Source organism: Lissotriton vulgaris, chromosome 1_1 (genome assembly GCF_964263255.1).
Source record: "Lissotriton vulgaris chromosome 1_1, aLisVul1.2, whole genome shotgun sequence".
Lineage (NCBI taxonomy): Eukaryota > Metazoa > Chordata > Amphibia > Caudata > Salamandridae > Lissotriton > Lissotriton vulgaris.
This window is the reverse complement of record NC_141685.1, coordinates 973,951,108-973,965,367: the sequence shown is the minus strand read 5'-3', so window position 1 is coordinate 973,965,367 and position 14,260 is coordinate 973,951,108. Positions and strand designations below refer to the sequence as shown.

The window sequence follows — 14,260 nt, the reverse complement described above, 5'->3', positions numbered from 1 at the left end:
GTCAATGAGGGTAATCCTCTCCCGGTATGTCCACTCCCTTCCCCTGCGCTTCCTCCGTGGTAATAGTGGTGGTGATGGTTGTGGTGCTCCGAGATGCAGTAGGAGTAGGTCCATGGTGTAGTATAGCCTCCCAAAGTGATTTGGCTGTGTTTTGCCTATGTGCCACTGTGTGTGTTAACTCTGTGTGTCTTTTTCCAATGCTCTGTCATTTTCCCATATCGTTGTGAATATGGTTGCATCAGTTCTGCGTGACTTTATTAAGGGGAACGCTTACCTTGCATATCATTAACATTACCGGGCACAGCCGGATCTAGCGCACAGAAAAAATTACGCAGGAGAGGTAAAAGTGGCATATTTGTCTGCATACGTCACTTTTTATATATGGAGTACAGAATGCACCACCGCTACGTCAAAATAAATTACGCAGTGGAGGCATACGCTCCTCATATATATGCCCCCAAGTATTAATAGCGAGGGTGGCAGGTACGTGTTCAATAAACTAGGGAAAGGCTGAGTAGGAAGAGGCTTACTCAATGCCATCCAAACTCTCAGTAAGTTTTTGCATAGTTCCCAAAATAGGTTAATTTAACGTTGTCAACTCCAAACCTGGCGTGAGAGAAAATAATAATAGAAAATAATGAAAAACATCATTTATACTGCATTTATAAAACATCAGAAATCATGAAACCAACAATGAGAGAAAATAATAAAAATCACAATTCATACTGTATTTATAAAATACAAACACACCTTCTGCTATCAGTGTTTTAATGCACATACCATGTGTTTATTGCATTTAAAGAAGCATTATATTCAAGTTTACAAAAACACATTACACTGTGTTAATTAAATGAATACATTTGTGATCAACAACAACATTCCTGGTTCTCCCTTTTGAGGAGTACCTGTTTGGAAAAATGCTACTTTGTATACACTGGTGGTCAGGAACTGTTTTCTCTTTAGCTATTCTGGTGCCTCCCCACCTGCTCACACCACCGAGATAGAATGTGGAAAGATTACCCGTATGTCCTAATGGGAAGCAAAGAGTTTCTCGCCTCTTTCTTTTCATGTCCATCTCATCAGTTCTCTGATCCGGCCATGAATCTCCTCTGTGGTGTTATTAACTCACAAGTAACTCTGAATAACTGAAAGTAAATGTGTCTTTATTGCAAGCCTCAGCAATCTGCACTTGGATTAATGGGTGATTTTATATGGCTGCAGAATATTCTATATACACACTCTTTTCAAAACGCATCATAGCCAATGGCAGATATAAGTGTAGAATCCACTGAGTAGATGGTCAATCCTATTGAGAGAAAAGATGGAAGCGCCAGTTACAACATGGCGCCCATCCTGCTCTCTCACCCACATTTTTTTTAAACAATTTTTTTATTAAGTTTCATGCTTTCTACAAAGCAGTGGTACATCTCAGCATCTGCACCGTACACATTACACAAATATGTAGATACTGATGAGACAAGCCTGACTCGCCTACATACAAATAAGCATTCAATACATTGCAGTACAATTGACGTATCGGTTGTTACAGATCGTGCCTGCTATCTTCGCAGGCTGTTACCTATTCGGTACCATTGCTGTAACTTACATTGTTCTTAAATTCCTATGTATAACCATATCGCCATCTTACAAAAACAATTAACAAACCATCCTGTAACAGTAAGTGTTCCCTCCCCTGCCCGCTAGTCCTATATGCGTTCAAACGTCAGATCCTGAGTCCCAGCCCTGCTATGACACCATGCCATACTGCCTACAATGTGCCCGGCTCGTATCCTAGAACGTTCAGGTAAGAGTCACATTCCTATGCGTCTTATTGAGCGCTGACAACAATATTATCAAAGTCTATATCCAGTGATCTACAGGTTTCCAGCATGGTATCCCATTCCAGTGCTATTGGAGTTTTTCGCAGTCCCCTCGCCTCCTCTCGCCTTATTACAGCACTCTCTGCTCCGCCCCATCGCAGTAATTCACTGTGCCACGCATATGCAGTGGGAGTTATTTTCGATTTCCATCGCATAGTGATGGCCCTTACTGCCAAGAGAGGTGCCAAGTATACAAACCTATATTGCTCTCTCACCACATAACTTGATTTCTATAGTCCAAGATTGAATCATATAGCTGCGGTGGCACATGGTGCCAGTACTCCCACTGGCCCGGCTGCACCAGTACTATCCCCTCAGCTGCTCAGTGTTCTTGAGTGTACACTCATGCTTCCACTCTGCTAACTTCCTGAAGCCCTCACGGTTTAACAAACAGTTTTCAAATTGTACAGTTGTCATAAGACATTTGGAAAAAGTGTACTTCCAAGGTTTCTGACCCAGGTACATACTGACCAGGTGGTAATGAGTGGCTTTACACTCCACTGCTCGAGAAACTGTTCGCTGTACTGCTGTTCAGCCACTCATTCTCATGCAATCAACCACATTTTTCATTTTCAGTCCAATTGATAGGGTCTAGGTTGTTTTTTGGTCCATCCTCACTGTCTTTGTTCCAGAGGTTCAAGCTTTAGCCAGAGTCCATCTTCAGCCCGTAGAATCAGCTCTGGAGACCGACGGACAGTCCGTGTGGCATCTGGCATCACCTTAAAGCGAAGCAGCGTGAGGGCCAGAACAACCTTCATCTCCGCCATCGCAAAGTTCTGCCCAATGCAGTTCCTTCAGAACCCAAAAGATAAGATAAGTAATTTAATTTGGTGTATTGTTTCATGAAAACCTCCATGAACAGGCTCCGCGGCTACCTATGTTGAGAACAAATGCTCACCCAGAGAGACCGGCTACTGTTTAAAGAGTCTGCATCACTTGGGTATTATGTTTGCCTTATCCCACTGCCAGAGAAGGCCAACTTGTCCTAAATCTCAATAATGTCTCACATTCTAAGTAATTTATGCCAAAGCACTCCAATATCACCACACTTAAGAAACTCTGGTACTGCATACAGTTGCCATCAGCAGAAAGAAAACCTGACACCACACAAAGCCACTGAACATTCCACATGGTGTGTTTCAATGGGCAGCAAACATTCATTATTTCCTGTTGACCCCCTTACAAACCACCAAGTTTGCATTAGTGTCGATCCTACACTGACCCATTGGGCTGAAAACACAACTTTATTTCATTCCCTCATGTACATCACTCATTTAACCTCTTCACAGCCAAGAAACTTTCCTAGCTTTGTTTTGAATGTGCTCCTTGGCATTGCTATGCATGTTGACTCTTCGAACACTGCAGCCTTTTACAATACACATCACTACATCTTTCAACGGAATAATAATTTGTGGCACGTTTCTTGGGGTAGCCTCCTAGCTGGTTTTGCTTATTCCTCACCCACTGTGTTTAAAGAGAGTGTGCATTTGTCTACCAAAGTCTGCTTCATTGTAAAATCAGAGGGTGGGTGCCATGTTATTTTGGACTGGACTGTTCCTATTGCAGCTTGACCAATATTGGGTTACATGAGGGTGGTTCTTGTCTGGAGTAGCATAGAAGGTACAAGTAATGAAGTGGAATGTGTCCCAGAGTAACTACCCCCGACAGACTCATTTAGGCGTTCTACCCATCACCTTTTTATGTTTGTCTTGATACATTCTTGCAGGGGTTCTGCAGCGTTTATCTTTCCTTCAACCACATCTGAGCTCATGGGTAGCTACTCCACTCCAAGTTTCATAGTAACTACCTACGTCATCGTGCCTCGTGCCCACGTATGGTGATCTTTTTTGAAGATTACACGAGGGTGAGCATCCTTAGGAAAGGACACCATCACTGAAGCACCATGAAGCTAAAACCAGTGCATCTGGTTAACAGCATTCCTCACCCCATTCCCTCTGTACTCAGAGAAAAAGAAAGGCAAGCAACCAAGCCTCTACATGGCTACAACCCATGATCATCCTGTGGTCTTCATGTTCCAATAGGTGTTAACCTTTGGCTTAAAACACAGGTAACTTGCCTCTCTTTTACGTAGAGTTAAAAATTGAAGGATTCCACACTCTTGTTAGTGTCAGCCATTGACAGACTACTCTACTTGGGACTCCTCCAGAGGGTTCCACCCAAGCAGCAAAGAGCCCCCAATGCTGCTGCAATGCCGAATAGAATCAAAAGCCCAGGAGCCAGTCACACAACTTGCCCGATAACCCAACTTGTACTGTGGGTGCTCTTGATGGTACATCATCAATTTGTGCTGGGTCTTAAAACCGACTATAGGTAATACGCGCTTTCTGACACTGGATATTTACCTTGGTCCTGCTGAGAAAGGTACGAAGGCATGCGGCGATCTTTCCTTTGAGTTTTTGGGATCAAAGCGATATGGATTGTACAACTAAAACCAGGATAGAAAAAGAGGTTTTGATTTAGCTACGGTCATAATATGTGTTAGCAACTTATTACTTGTTTATTGAAAAGCATTGCAAAGATTAACTAACCAGGGGAATGAGGGAACATAACACCATCAGCTGAGGTACAGAGTTAGATAGATAGACGGATGGACGGACGGACAGACAGACCCAAATATGCAGACTGCAGGGTAAAATATACATATTTACAGCAATAAAGTGCTAAGGAAATGCAACTTCATTTTTTGCCGCTCTGTTTCAGTATCAGAATGATATTAAAAAATTACGTATAACCATTTATTTTAACATTTAGTTCTGATGAACTTCTAATTAATTGCTTGATGATCAATCTAATTCTAAAACTTGTCCTTTATTCAGGATGTCCATCTTTCTTGTATTCATTACTGTGATAACATACTTTAACAGAGATTAACAGCAACTTAGTTTACGCAGCAATTGCAAGACATCATTTTCTCCACTCGTATGATGTCCACATTCTTTTTGTCTGAGATTTGTATTTTGGGGCCTTGAATTATGCCTTATTAGGCAATTCCTAATTTTTTTATCCTATACAGATATATGCAATTGCCCCATATATCCTCCCAAAACTATGAAAACCCAAATATAGTTATATAATCTATGGGAGCCTGCAAACCCTGTATTAAAGCCCATCTCTAATTACCTTATTACAGTTGAATTGTAGTGTCCCTAGCACCTGTAATTATGAAATGACATAGCTAATCAACTGTAGTAAGTTATTGCAGTTGTGTTGTGATTACATAATTCCTGCTGCCAGAGGCAGCAACCAAGTTGGAAGGCAGGTCACAGAGCATACCTTCAGCTGCTATTTAGACAACAAAAACAAGAACTGGCATTTTATTCTTCTGATTTGTTTTTCTAAAATGAACAAGGATCAGCAGAACACAGTTATTTAAGATAATATGCGTATTTTGGCACGCTATATGTCATTACAGGATAGATAAAATCTCTTTGCATGTTTCTACTCATTCTGTGCTTACCCTAAACCTAATCTAAAATAGTTTTGCAACAAATTACTAACTGCTTTGTGATGTGTTTAATTTTGCACTACAGATTCGGCTTTTATTCTTCATGTCTACAGCTATATTATCTTCTTCATAAGAAAGAGCAAGGCATCAACGATTTAAGAGGTTTGTGGGAAGATGAATGGTGTGCCCATTCATTATAAGAAATAAAATACTCGTTGTTGTAAGTTAAAAAGATATTGTAAGTCTCCTCAGTCTTCCTTCCGTACCATTCCACACCCTTCAACATCTTTCCTTTACATGGTCATGGAGAAACCTGTGATTTGCAAACCTTACCATCATCAACAGGTACTCTTTCCCATAAATGTTAAATTATAAAGAATATAGTAAGCTGCCTCTTGGACACCAAGTGAAACTTGCAATCTAAGTATCTCCTTGGAATCCTTTTGTCATAATACTTTTACAAGCGCCCATCTCTAGAGTTTGGAGACTGTGCCCTTATGCCAATAAGTCTAAGTTTAGAATGATTCCTGATATCTTCTACATTGAAATGTGCATCCACACAATTAAATGGATTTCTAATTTTAATTTTATTGATTCTGAACTTTACCATTCTTATTGCATTCCCAATGCATTTTGTCACAGTAGGGTACAGAGACATGAACCACATACTGCTTATTGATGTTAATGAACCTATTAGTTTAGTATTTTCTTCATCACTGTGAGATTTCTATTAATTAATCAACTCCAAATTTGCATGTAGTGCACCTTTATGTACAACAAAACTCTGTTTTCAGAATTCCTCAGAGTTGGGAAAAGATTTTTCCGCTTTCACCATTTTCAGTTCTTAGATTTGTAACAAATCTCATAAGTGGCTTCCTATGTGTCAGGTTAGGTCTTGGCACCAGTCTTCCTTGTAGATGATATTATTGAAAATTATGGCGGACCGTCTATCACATATTGGGAAGCCTGTCCACCACCATTTAGGGCAATGTAATTGCAGACGCATGACACGCCTGATGGTGTGATGGTAGAGGCCCACCCATTGAGTCTGCCAGATGTTTGCTGCCCTTTAAATGGGGTGATGGACCACAGGGAAGTCCTGAGGGGACATAACACATCTATGGAAGGTGCCCTGGTAATGTCTTCTGCTAACTGAGGCCCTTAACAAGCAAAGTTTATCCTTGGTTTGTCTTCTCATGTAGGACACTGCATTAATGAAGAAATACTGGAAATGTGAACTGGTACCTGGGGGTCCGGCCAGACGGTGGGGTTATGGTGAGTCCCGTAAATGCTGATTAAGCAAGGGATTCCTAAAAGGAAAAGAAATGGAAAACACCACATTTACATCTGATATCATTATAGAGTAAATTATTTCTGTTTTCTTAGCCAAAACTTTAAAAGACTTATTTTTTCAGAATGTTGTGTAAGCTTCACGGTTCTAAATAATAAACACGATGGTGTATTGCCAACAACCTTTCCTTTGGAAATTGCATTAGCCACTACCAGATATGTAAGGAAAGAAAGGTGTCGTGACAGTGCTCTGCAAACGATTCAAAGTGTTTTTCTAAGGTGTCTCGGAAATGTTATGTTTTATTCTTTGAGTTACACTTCGGGGTCATAGATGTCCCCCATGGTGTCATGCAAAGGATTCCAAGGGTATTAGGCGTGCCACCTTTTTTTCTCATAATACATACACATAGTTATAGCTGCTTTCACTAGCATAGTTCGATTCAATGTGTCTTAAATGTGCCTGCTCTCTGTGCTCTCACAGTGTCATGGGTTGGCTTAAAATCAAGCATCCGCTCAATTCTTTATATTGTTGGCACATCCATGGGCAGCTTCAGTCTCAACCACAGGGCTCTGTTGTGGGGGCTATCACTTTAGCCAATGTTAGTTGTACACGTGGCACTGCCACAGATGGACCTCTGAACCACTGTAGGGGTTTTGAAGTGCAGGTGTGCCCCTGGGTTTTGATTCCCTGAAATGCTAGGAGTAGTGGAAGTGACATCACATGTTTTAACCCCAATGACATCACAGGAAGTGCTGTCATATGGCTATTAATATGCTGTCACTCTCCCCTCAGTTGTTTGTGAACTGTCTAACTTTTCTATGATCTTTCTCACCTGTTGCTGACTCTTGTTCACCCCTCTTGTCTATCTTAACTGTGTCTTTCTCACTGACCTGTTTATAATACATGTTTGTCCTCTCATCTAACTTCCTCACCTGTTCTGTCTCTTCTTCCACTCTATTTCACCTTTCCCACACCACTCCTACTCCCTTAACTGTCCTTCTCACGTGTCTGTCACAGTATTATTGGTGTCTTTTTCATCCCTCTTTGTCCCTCTCAAGCATACATCGTCCTGTTAAGGTCTCTTGATCTCTCACCCTACTCTCTGTAGTGCCTTCTTCCTTGCGTTATTTTACCCTTAGTTCACTCCAAAACCTTTTTTCATTACCTCCTCCCTCTCTCTCTCTCTCTCCCTCTCTCTCTCTCTCCCTCTCTCTCTCTCTCTCTCTCTCTCTCTCTCTCCCTCTCTCGCTCTCTGTCCCTCTCGCTCTCTCTCTCTCTCCCTCTCTCTCCCTCTCTCCCTCTCTCTTTCTCTCTCTCTCTCTCTCTCTCTCTCTCTCCCTCTCTCTCTCTCTCTCTCCCTCTCTCTCTCTCTCTCTCTCTCTCTCTCTATTTCTCTCTCTCTCTCTCCCCTGTATTTCTTTCTTACTCAGGCCACAATCTCAATGGACACAGGAGCCATGGCGACCATCCACACCACTTGCAACAATAAATTATTCTTTTCCAAGTCAGCTACTGGCCTCTGAGGGTAGAGGGTGGCAGTGACAGTGCTTGGTGTAATAGGAGGCAAGCCAGGAGTCGCAGCCGCGACCACTGGGGACCCCTAGATGGCGCCCATGGTTGTGCTTCCACTGGAAGCCAGGGAGTCTTTGCTAAGTGTGGATGTTGGGAATCCTCTCCCCAATACTGGCAACTGCACTGGCTGCTTGCTGTGTTACATCTTCTTCTTTCAGTTGAGTCAAACATAAGGAAACCAAAGAAGTCCTTTTGGAGCTCCGAGCTGTCCACGCGGGCAGCTCTGTGGAGCGTGGACAGGATTGTGCACATAAGGGGTAGTAGCAAAGAGGCGATAATGGAATTTACTCGTCCAAGCATTTCTGCTTGTTCAGCAGTCATGTTTGTGGACACCACCCACAAATCTGAGTAAATCGTATTGTTAATTAATGTTGCTTTGGAGCCCATCAGGAGCGAAAAAGCTTTTTGTAATCTTTCAGACTCAGCCTGTTAGCATTTACCCAGGAAAAGAATTGCTCCACAAGTTATTCCAGGTTTGAGTGTTACCAAAACTCCAGATTGCACTTGCGGGCTCATACCTGTCACTATCATTACTATATGTACGTACATTGGCTCTGTGGACAGTACTCAGCAGCATGTATCACTCCCCACCACAGCCAAGAATTGTTCATATGCCCGGGTTGCCAGAACAATAAGATACATTGTTTAATTCCTACTTAACGGGTAGGTAATGTATGATATGTATAGGAAAATGTTCCCACAATGGTCTCCAGTTAGTTTCATTGCACTCACTGGCTCATACCCGTCACTATCATTACTATATAGATATATGCTAACTAACTAACTGGAGGTCATTGTGGGAACATTTTCCCATACAGATCATACATTACCTACCCAATAAGTAAGAATTAAACAAGGTATCTTATTGTTCTGGTAACGAGAGCACATGAACAATTCTTGGCTGTGGTGGGGATTGACACAGGCTGTTGGGCACTGTCAGCAGAGCCAATAACCTCACTCGAGCAGGTCAGCACAAATTACTGACCAGACATCGAGTGGGTGTCTCTGTTTCCTGTTAGGATTAATGCCTGACTGCGAGTCACCTAGGAACGTATTTGCGTCAGAAAATTCCTGTAGCTGAATAGAGGCCACCTTCTCCAGGAAATCTTGTAACATCAAGTGAGTTACGATGTGTCCAAAGATTGTTTCAACAACTGATCATCCGTTCATTGTCAATACCTCTGCAAGCAGCCTAGTGTCAAAGGAGCCATTCATAAGAGCTGCAATTACAGACATTTGCTCTTTGTTAGCAACCTTGAGCAAGCTAGCATGACAAAGATCTCCTGAGCTGTAGGTAAATTATAGGTTACGCACAATGATTGAGACTTCTTCCTTAGGGACTTCATGGAATTTGAAAAAAGGCTGATGAATGTTCTATCGAAGGGCGATGAATGTTGTATCGATTTTATTTCTTCTCTCTAATAAGTCTCGTGGCTCTTGAACACTTTTGATGCAGTCACTCTATAGTAATGGAATCCTTGGTTTCTCCTATTTTATTCTTTAAACAAGACCTGCGTCTCAAGGCACCAGTATGATCGCTCGAGTTGCTCACAGCTTTTTTACCGACCAATTTTAAGGTTTTAAGGACTCCGGAATTCCCTGGGGAAAAATACTTCGTTGGCCTTAAGTATACCGATTTTGAAAGTTTCCGCATTTTTTTTAACCTTTTGTTAGTGCTGTCAGATGGCAAATAAACCATGCTTATGACTTTTTTAAGGACAGAGGGGCATATTAGCAAGAACCTTGTTACAATTATCGCCGTTTTAGCGGCAGGAAACTGGGTGTCTATTGGAATTCTAATAGACACCCAGGTTAGATGTGCAGGACATCTAACCTGGGCTTCTATTGGAATTCTATAACTAATATTAGCAAGCCTATCATAGCCGCTTTAGCGGCAGTTTCCTGCCGCTAAAACAGCGATAATTTTAACGAGGTTCTTGCTAATATGCCCGTATGTTCCACAGTGAACCACCTATTCCGTTTTTTGTAGATTTTATGGTGCAAAGTTTCAACAACATAGGCATGGATTCATCCAGGTAAAATCCGCTCGCAAAGGGGCAGATTCTCAGAATCTGCCCCTTTGCGACCGGTATTTTAGCATTTGGGATGCATCATCCCAAATGCAAAAATCGCAAATTAAGAAATCGCAAAATTGCGATTACTTGCATTTAAGGAATCTCAAATTAAGATTCCTTAAATGCAATGCATTAAAGTTTAAAAAATAGCAATTTCGCTAATAGGGTTCGCAAATTACCATGAAGCTGAACTTCATGGTAATTTGCAAAAACGTTGAAAAATGCACTAAAGTGCATTTTTCAAAGTTTCATGTGTGCATATATATAACATATGTGCACAGATCAATTTCAGGGGTGCAACAGGGTGTCCTTTGGACACCCCTGCATGCTTGAAAGCGCATTCTCAATTTGCGATTCGCTAATTGCGATTCGCAAATTGAGAATGTCTTCCCATTCATTCCTATGGGCCTCTAGGCCCATAGGAAAGAATGGGGAGGTATTCCTTAATTGCGACTCACAATTTGAGAGTCGCAATTAAGGAAATATTAAGAAATAACAATTTTTTTGTGATTTCTTCATGCATTGCATTTTGCTATTCCTTAATAGCGAATCGTTATTTTTCACTATTAAGGAATAGCAAAATGGGTTCCTGATGCATCTGGGGGTAAGTATTTTAGTGTATTATAATAAAGATTTAGCTGTTTCTTGGAGATTAGTTACACCATAACTTTCTGCCTGCCCCTGAACAAACTGTGGGCTTTGCCTTTGTTTAGTTTTATTTCCCCTACCCATGAGTATATAATGAATGGGCTTGAAAGCATTACAAGGAATTTCAAAATTAATATTTAGACGTTATAGTCAATACAAGGCGCTTTGATGGGCAATTCCCTGGTTATAATTATAATAGTAATTGCATGTCATCAGGGCCGGACTGGCTATAGCGGGCACTGGGCAATCCCCCGGTGCGCCGCAAGGGTGGGGACCGTTTTGGGCCCATAGCTGCAAAATCGGCCCTGTACAAAAATCGCCCAAAAACCGGCCCCAGCAAAGTGCTCAGCGGTACCTCCAACACCCCCCCGAGTGGGGTGGCGAGCACTTTGCCAGGGCCGGTTGTGGTTCCCAGTCCGGCCCTGCATGTCATTGAATATTTGGCAATCCTACGTATGTGATTTTACCTTTGGACAGGAATGTGCACATAAGAGGAAGTAGCAAAGAGGCTGAGTATATCTTATTGGTAATTAATTTTGCTTTTGATGCCATCAGGAGCAAAAAGCATTTTGTAATCTTTCAGACTTAGCCTGTTAGCATTTACCCAGGAAAAGATGATATCAAAGAATTGTTCAACAATTAATTACTGAATTAATAATTGATCCCAGTGTATTTTAAAGACACATCTATGGATGAAGGTCACATTGGTGGCATGCACCGGTGCACCTAGAATTTTGTGTCCAAAATATAAAGGAATGCAGCAAGTGCGATGGATACTGAAGTGGACATGGCACATGATTTAAGACAAGTGGAAAGGATAGCATATATCGGGGAAGTTATTTCTCCTACATCGCCGCCAAGACCTGGAACACCCTGGCCCTCCACCTCAGGCAATCAGTGTCACTGGCTCTTCAAATGATCCCCTACCAGTGGGGACAATCAGCCCCCGCCATGGCTTGAGACCCTCACAGGTGAGTAGCGCGCTTTACGAACCCCAGATTGATTGATTGATTGATTGATTGATCATGTACTGACAAGAGTGCAAAAGGAGTTAACTCATTAAGAGCTGAGTGAGTTCTGCCAAGGGACTTCTTAGAAGAGCTTAAGGATCTGTCTATGGAGTCTCCCACAAGTTGCTGAAGATGTAGACGTGCAAGAGAGAAAACAGTGGTGAGTTCTATTCGTATGTTACTGTAGGATAGAGTGAGTAGGAATCGGAGTCTTTCACTGTCGGCTAAGAATACCTCACCAGTGTTGCTATTTTTCCCCCAAGATATTCAATGGTAGAAGGTTGTTACCTTTTGGAATGATTCTCCCATCTGGTAGTCTAATGTCTTCAATGCAGCACCGGGACACGGCGGCCACAGGCGGGTGCAGCCGTAGGCTCTCCTTGATGCACATTGTGGTGAAAGGCATCTGGGACAGGTCGTCCCTAAAAAATAAAACAACCTATACATAAAATGTCTCCAGAAAGGGATTATTTGTTCCGAAATCTAAGCTTTCGGATTAGGGTACATTTCAAATTTCATTCAATTGGATCTACCTTTGAATATTTATTTACTTTTCTTCCAAACAGTTCCTCATGCACATTCGACTTTCTTTTATGTAAAGGTTTAGTACGATTGGTGATAGCTGACTGCAATACTTTTTTTGTGGAGCTTTGGGTACTGTCACTACTGGATTCAGGAATCTATGAAGTGGGTGATTGTGGTAGTCTTGACACTAAACTCTACTTATGCACAAAGATGAGATAGATTCTACGCATTACACACACGAGTGAGTTGATTTCCCCACCTGTTCTTTGAGATGTCCCCAGCCTAATCTTCTCTTAAAATACACCTCTGAACTGCAACTTTCTTATGGGCCAGCCAGTAATTCGAGCACAGGTCACATGAGCCTGGTAAGATCAATTTAGAGGTAGGATCAGGACATAGGATTATCTATGGTCAGAGAGCCATATGACCAGGGAACCTCCAGCATTTGGAAGCCAGGGAACTGTGGAGACAGAGACCCTCAGAGATGATGAATCAAGGCGACAAGGAGATATGGAGACTATCGGACATTGGGCCAGATCACTGCGGTTGCAAGCTCCGTCTGCCATTTACGGACCGGTCCAGAAAAAGCTAAGTGACTAAGCAGTGAGTATTTGATGGACTAATCACACACATCGCACAAATGTGGACTCCCACTCACATCTGAAAGACTATAGGGCATATTAGCAAGAACCTCGTTAAAATTATCGCCGTTTTAGCAGCAGGACACTGCCGCTAAAACGGCGATAATGGGCTTGCTAATATGCGTTATAGAATTCCAATAGAAGCCCAGGTTAGATGTCCTGCACATCTAACCTGGGCTTCTATTGGAATTCTGTAACACATATTAGCAAGCCCATTATCGCCGTTTTAGCGGCAGTTTCCTGCCCCTAAAACAGCGATAATTTTAATGAGGTTCTTGCTAATATGCCCCTATGTTAGTAATAGCATACAATGTCTGGAATTAGTTGTTTACTGCGTGGAGTGAAATTGTCAAACATATTATGAAGGCCTGTGGAAACAGCCAGGTGAAGACTGGCTTTTCACCAAATACAGTCTGAGACCTCAAGAAAAAGCTCACCAAATTATGGACTGCACAACACATCCGCACTGAGCGTCACGCAATCCGCGCAATCACTCCGTAAAGCCTGTGACTGCCTTTTTAACCTGGTTGATCGATACATGGGCTTGTTTACATTTAAAAGTTGTGGCGATCAAACACCACAGGGCCAGAGACCAGAAAAGCTTGCATCAAGTGACATGGGTTGGCTGTCATCAGTTCTGCGCGTGGCCCTATGCTCATCTCTGCTACCGCTGACTGGATGTGAGGGAAAGAGAACAATTGGAGCACAGGGAGGTAGGGCTTGACAGCCTGACTTCTGGTACCCTGGCCAGACAGAGCATAACCTGATGTTTAGGGTCTGTCAAACGTGCAGCTGTCCCTGTGCTCTTCCCAGCTGTGTCAGAGGTTGGCAGGTGCATCCACAGTGCTCAGCAGGCTTCCTGGGCAACATTCGGACATTTCTGACCCACACCTGCAACTGATGCTTTGAGTGTCAGTTACACATCCTCTCGTTTGTTCCTCTCCTGCCTGTGACCATCTTACTATAAGCTGTCAAATTGCCATAATGACAGAGTCCTGTTTTTTCAGCTTGCATTCTGGGACCGTTTAGTCCTACACCTATAAGGTGATACCTATCAATATCAGAACGCAAAGTAAAAATATAGACTATATAAGCCAGACACTTGGAGCCTGCGAGTCTGCTGTCGTGACTGAATAATTATCAACATTTATT

General features: G+C 42.3%; 1 protein-coding gene across 4 annotated transcripts in view; it reads right to left on the bottom strand.

Moving 5' to 3' along the window:
• Positions 1 to 759: 759 nt before the first annotated feature.
• The window catches only part of LOC147748319 (ultra-long-chain fatty acid omega-hydroxylase-like), a 243,271-nt gene continuing 229,770 nt past the window's right edge, over positions 760 to 14,260 (bottom strand). For 3 of the 4 annotated variants that reach the window (XM_086960197.1, XM_086960188.1, XM_086960182.1), the window contains exons 10-13: positions 12,231 to 12,364; positions 6,592 to 6,656; positions 4,244 to 4,326; positions 760 to 2,672 (exon numbers count right to left, since the gene is read on the bottom strand). In XM_086960197.1, the coding sequence (XP_086816323.1) occupies positions 2,495 to 2,672; positions 4,244 to 4,326; positions 6,592 to 6,656; positions 12,231 to 12,364 (460 nt within the window). In that variant the 3' untranslated portion in view covers positions 760 to 2,494. The remainder of the gene's footprint in view (positions 2,673 to 4,243; positions 4,327 to 6,591; positions 6,657 to 12,230; positions 12,365 to 14,260) is intronic. The other variant, XM_086960205.1, reaches the window with a different exon arrangement.